The sequence below is a fragment of the Myotis lucifugus genome, unplaced genomic scaffold (genome assembly GCF_000147115.1).
Source record: "Myotis lucifugus unplaced genomic scaffold, Myoluc2.0 scaffold_1571, whole genome shotgun sequence".
NCBI classification, from domain to species: Eukaryota; Metazoa; Chordata; class Mammalia; order Chiroptera; family Vespertilionidae; genus Myotis; species Myotis lucifugus.
Genome location: NW_005872619.1, coordinates 33,355 through 36,855, shown reverse-complemented (window position 1 = coordinate 36,855; position 3,501 = coordinate 33,355). Strand labels below are relative to the sequence as shown.

Here is a 3,501-nt window from a genome sequence, read left to right as displayed (position 1 = left end):
TCTTGAGGAGCCTTTACCTGCCTCCCGCCTGTCCACCAGACTGGACCTGGACTTGGTAAGCTGAGAGGAGGTTGGTCTGTTGAGTGTACAGGGGGAGAGTATGTTTACTCTTCCACCTGAGGCTGGGGCCAGGTCTCCCCTTCCCCTGACCCACTCCCTCCCCCTCAGCGGCCCCTGCTCTGAGGCCAGGGCTCTCCAGGTGGACCTCCATTCCCATGCTTGTGTCCCCAGGAAAGGGGCACAGCAGGCCCTGTGCAGAAACAACCCAGTGAGAGGGGCCGCTGTGCGAGGGAGGGCCTAGCAGGCGGCTCCCACCGGCGCCTGGTAGTTCTCTGCGCAGCAGGGCGCAGGGCAAGTGGCCGGCGGGTGTGGCCTGGGGGGGCCCTGGGCAGCTAGCTCATCACCAGCCCCTCAGAGCCCGTGGAGCTCGTGGACTCAGAGCCAACCTTGAACCGCAGACCCACGGGGTTGTAGAGATCAAAGTCCTCCGCCACCGCCAGCTGCACTCGGCCGTTGAGGCCCCTCCTGCCCGGCTCCAAGAACACCACGTGCTTGTGGACGCTGGCCTTGCGGCTGGGGGCGTCGGGCGGCGTGGCGCTGAGCACCGAGGACTGCGCGCTCAGCTGCTGGAGCGGGCTGGGGGTGCGGGGCCGGCGGCGGCAGCAGCAGGCGCGCCGGTAGCAGCGGCGGCAGCCGGGGCAGGGCGGGGCGAACAGGTAGAGCAGCACCAGCACCAGGCCCACCACGCAGCCCAGCAGCGTGGTGTAGCCGGTGTTGAAAGCCTCGGGCGCCGGGTGCGGGTAGTGCACGCTCACGTTGAACTCGTGCGTCTGGTTGTGCTGCAGGCGGGGCCCGGTGGCCAGGCACACGAAGATGCCCTCGTGCCAGGTCTGCACGCTCCCGATGGCCAGGCTGCCGTTGGCCAGCACCTCGATGCTGCCGTTGCGGGATCCTGGCGCCACCAGCAGCTCTCGCTGCGGGGAGACCCAGGCGATGTGCCGGGCAGGGGCGCTGGTGTTGCAGTCCAGCCTCAGGGGCCCGCCCACCTGCACCTGCAGCTGCTCTTCCGGCTGCTCCAGGCCCCGAGCCAGCGCCGCCGAGCAGTTCTCGAAAACGCGGCTGTGCGCGAAGAAGCGCACGCGGGAGGTGGGCACCCGGAACGCCAGGCAGGTGTACTCGCGCGCGAAGTCGCTCACGGCGCTCAGCCCCCGCTGGTGCCAGCGCTGCAGCAGGTGGTAGAGGCGGCAGTCGCAGGGCAGCGGGTTGTTGTGCAGGTAAAGGCCGTTCTTGAGAAAGGCCGGCAGCGCGGCCAGGTCCGGCACGGGGATCCGCCCCAGGCGGTTGGAGGAGAGGTCCAGGGTGCGGAGGTGGGTCACGCTGAGCCCGTGCAGGCTGTCGAAGGAGAAGGACGCCAGCTCGTTGCAGCCCAGGTAGAGCCAGCGGAGCGCGCCCAGGCCCTGGAAGGCCAGCCGGTCCAAGTGCGCCAGGCGGTTGTTAAACAGAAGCAGCGTCTCGAGCGCCCCCAGCCCGTGGAGGTCGTGGCGGCCGAGCGCCCGCAGCGAGTTGGAGGACAGGTCGAGCTGCCGCAGGCCGCTGGCGTTGGTGAAGACGCCGCGACCCAGAGCCTCCAGCTGGTTGTGCCCCAGGCTCAGGGCGCGCAGCTGGGAGAGGGGCGTGAGCCAGCCGGGGCGCAGGCGCTGGAGCGCGTTGTGGCTCAGGTCGATGTCGGCAGCAGCCGCGGGTAAGGCGGCCGGCGCGTCCTGCAGCCCCAGGCCCGCGCAGCTCAGCAGGTCGGCAGCGCAGATGCACTTGTGGGGACAGTTAAGGGGCGCCAGGGGCACGGAGCCCTCGGAGTCCAGGGAGCCTGAGCCGAGGCATAGCGTGCACAGCAGTGCGCCCAGCAGCACCAGCCAGGTCATGGCGGGACGACCTGGGGTGGGTCCGTCGCTCTGCGGGGCGCAGCCCTGGGAGCCCCCTCTGTTCCGGCCCGTGGCCTGGGAGGCAGGATGCGAGCTCCACCCGCACAGCCGGCAGCTCCCGCTCCCAGTTGCAGGCTGAGCTGAGCTGCGCTCCCTCGGCTCCCTTCTCGAGTTTCCCCAGCCTTGCGAGTGTTCTCCTGGACACTCGGCCCCTAAATACTCTCGGGAGGTGATTGCTCAGGGGCGGGGCCTCGGCTCCCATTGGCTCCTGTCGGAGGGGGCGGAGCAGTCACGACCCCGGCGAGCCGGCCGGCGCTGGTAGGCAGGTTCTCCGTGAAACAGTAGCTGGGACGCCTGGGGAGCAGCCTGTAAGCCGCTGTTTGCTTTAAAGGGTTCAGTGTGTATTAGGGGGCAGGTGGACTTGCACTACCTGCTGGTGGCGCCCCTGAGCCCCTTACACTGGGATCCTCCCACCCAGGACGGAGAAAGCCACGTCAGTGCTCCTGGCTGACCCCTGTTTCCAGCTCCGCTCCATTCGCTATCTTCTGGGGCACCCAGAGCCCCCCGGCCCTGGCACTGCCCCGCCTGCCCCTGACCGGAAGCGCTTTTCCCTACAGAGCTGTGAGTTGGCAGGGTGGGTCAGGGAAGAGGGATTTGGGGCTGAGCCAGGAATCTCATTGGCTCGGGCTGGGGTACTCGAGGCCCTGGGTTCTAGGGCCACAGTCGGCCTGACACTTCTTACCATCCCAGACACAGACTACATCAGCAGCGAGGAGCTGGCCCAGGTGGAGCAGATGCTGGCACACCTGACCTCCGCGTCTGCCCAGGCTGCAGCTGCCTCCCTGGTGAGCGGGGCACCCACAGGGCCACGCCCATCGCCTGAGGGCAGGGCTGCACTTACAGGCCTGGCTATGGCCGCCTTCCCGGGCGGCCCACCCTAACCCACCTTGCACTGTGCTCCCTGCAGCCCACCAGCGAGGAGGACCTTTGCCCCATCTGCTATGCGCACCCCATCTCTGCGGTGTTCCAGCCCTGTGGCCACAAGTCCTGCAAGTAAGTGGGCCCCCCTGGGTGCAGGAGGCGGGGCTGGGCCAGGGAGCAGCAGGGACCGCAGGCCCCCTCACCCTCCATTGCAGAGCCTGCATCAACCAGCACCTGATGAACAACAAGGACTGCTTCTTCTGCAAAGCCACCATCGAGTCGGTGGAGGACTGGAGGGCAGGCGGGGCGAGCAACACCTCCTCGGCTGCCTAGGTCTGCGGTCCACACAGCAGGAGCCTCTGCCGGAGCCCAGACCCAGGCTGGGCCCTATTTATGAGCTCCCCTGGCCAGCCCCGCGTCCAGCACCCAGAGGGTCCTGCTTACTTCCAAGTTTGGAAGCAAGCTTCATGGGGCCTGGGGTTCGAATTAGGAAAGGACATAGTGAACAGATAATCATTATTCATACAGCTGCTGACCCGACACTTCTTGAGGGAGTAGGCGGGGTGGGCGCCGTGGCCCCAGAAAAAACCTCTTGTGAGGAAAAAACCCCCAAAAGGTAAGTTGCCCGAATCTTTCCCCTTGGCCCAAGCCTCCCCCAAAA

The 3,501-nt window shown here is 67.3% G+C and overlaps 2 protein-coding genes across 2 annotated transcripts in view; one reads left to right on the top strand and one right to left on the bottom strand.

Moving 5' to 3' along the window:
- RNF123 (ring finger protein 123) overlaps positions 1-3,274 on the top strand; it is a 28,116-nt gene extending 24,842 nt beyond the window's left edge. The window contains exons 35-38 of the mRNA XM_023748593.1: positions 2,398-2,540; positions 2,670-2,764; positions 2,887-2,972; positions 3,056-3,274. Of these exons, the coding sequence (XP_023604361.1) occupies positions 2,398-2,540; positions 2,670-2,764; positions 2,887-2,972; positions 3,056-3,173 (442 nt within the window). The 3' untranslated portion in view covers positions 3,174-3,274. The remainder of the gene's footprint in view (positions 1-2,397; positions 2,541-2,669; positions 2,765-2,886; positions 2,973-3,055) is intronic.
- AMIGO3 (adhesion molecule with Ig like domain 3) lies at positions 349-2,401 on the bottom strand. The gene has a single exon (XM_006107908.3). It carries the CDS (start codon positions 1,917-1,919, stop codon positions 393-395), a length of 1,527 nt encoding a protein of 508 aa, XP_006107970.1. The 5' UTR covers positions 1,920-2,401; the 3' UTR covers positions 349-392.
- Positions 3,275-3,501: the final 227 nt, after the last annotated feature.

Coding starts and splice junctions, on each gene's coding strand:
- AMIGO3 (XM_006107908.3), bottom strand. CDS start 1,919: ATGACCTGGCTGGTGCTGCTGGGCGCACTGCTGTGCACGCTATGCCTC.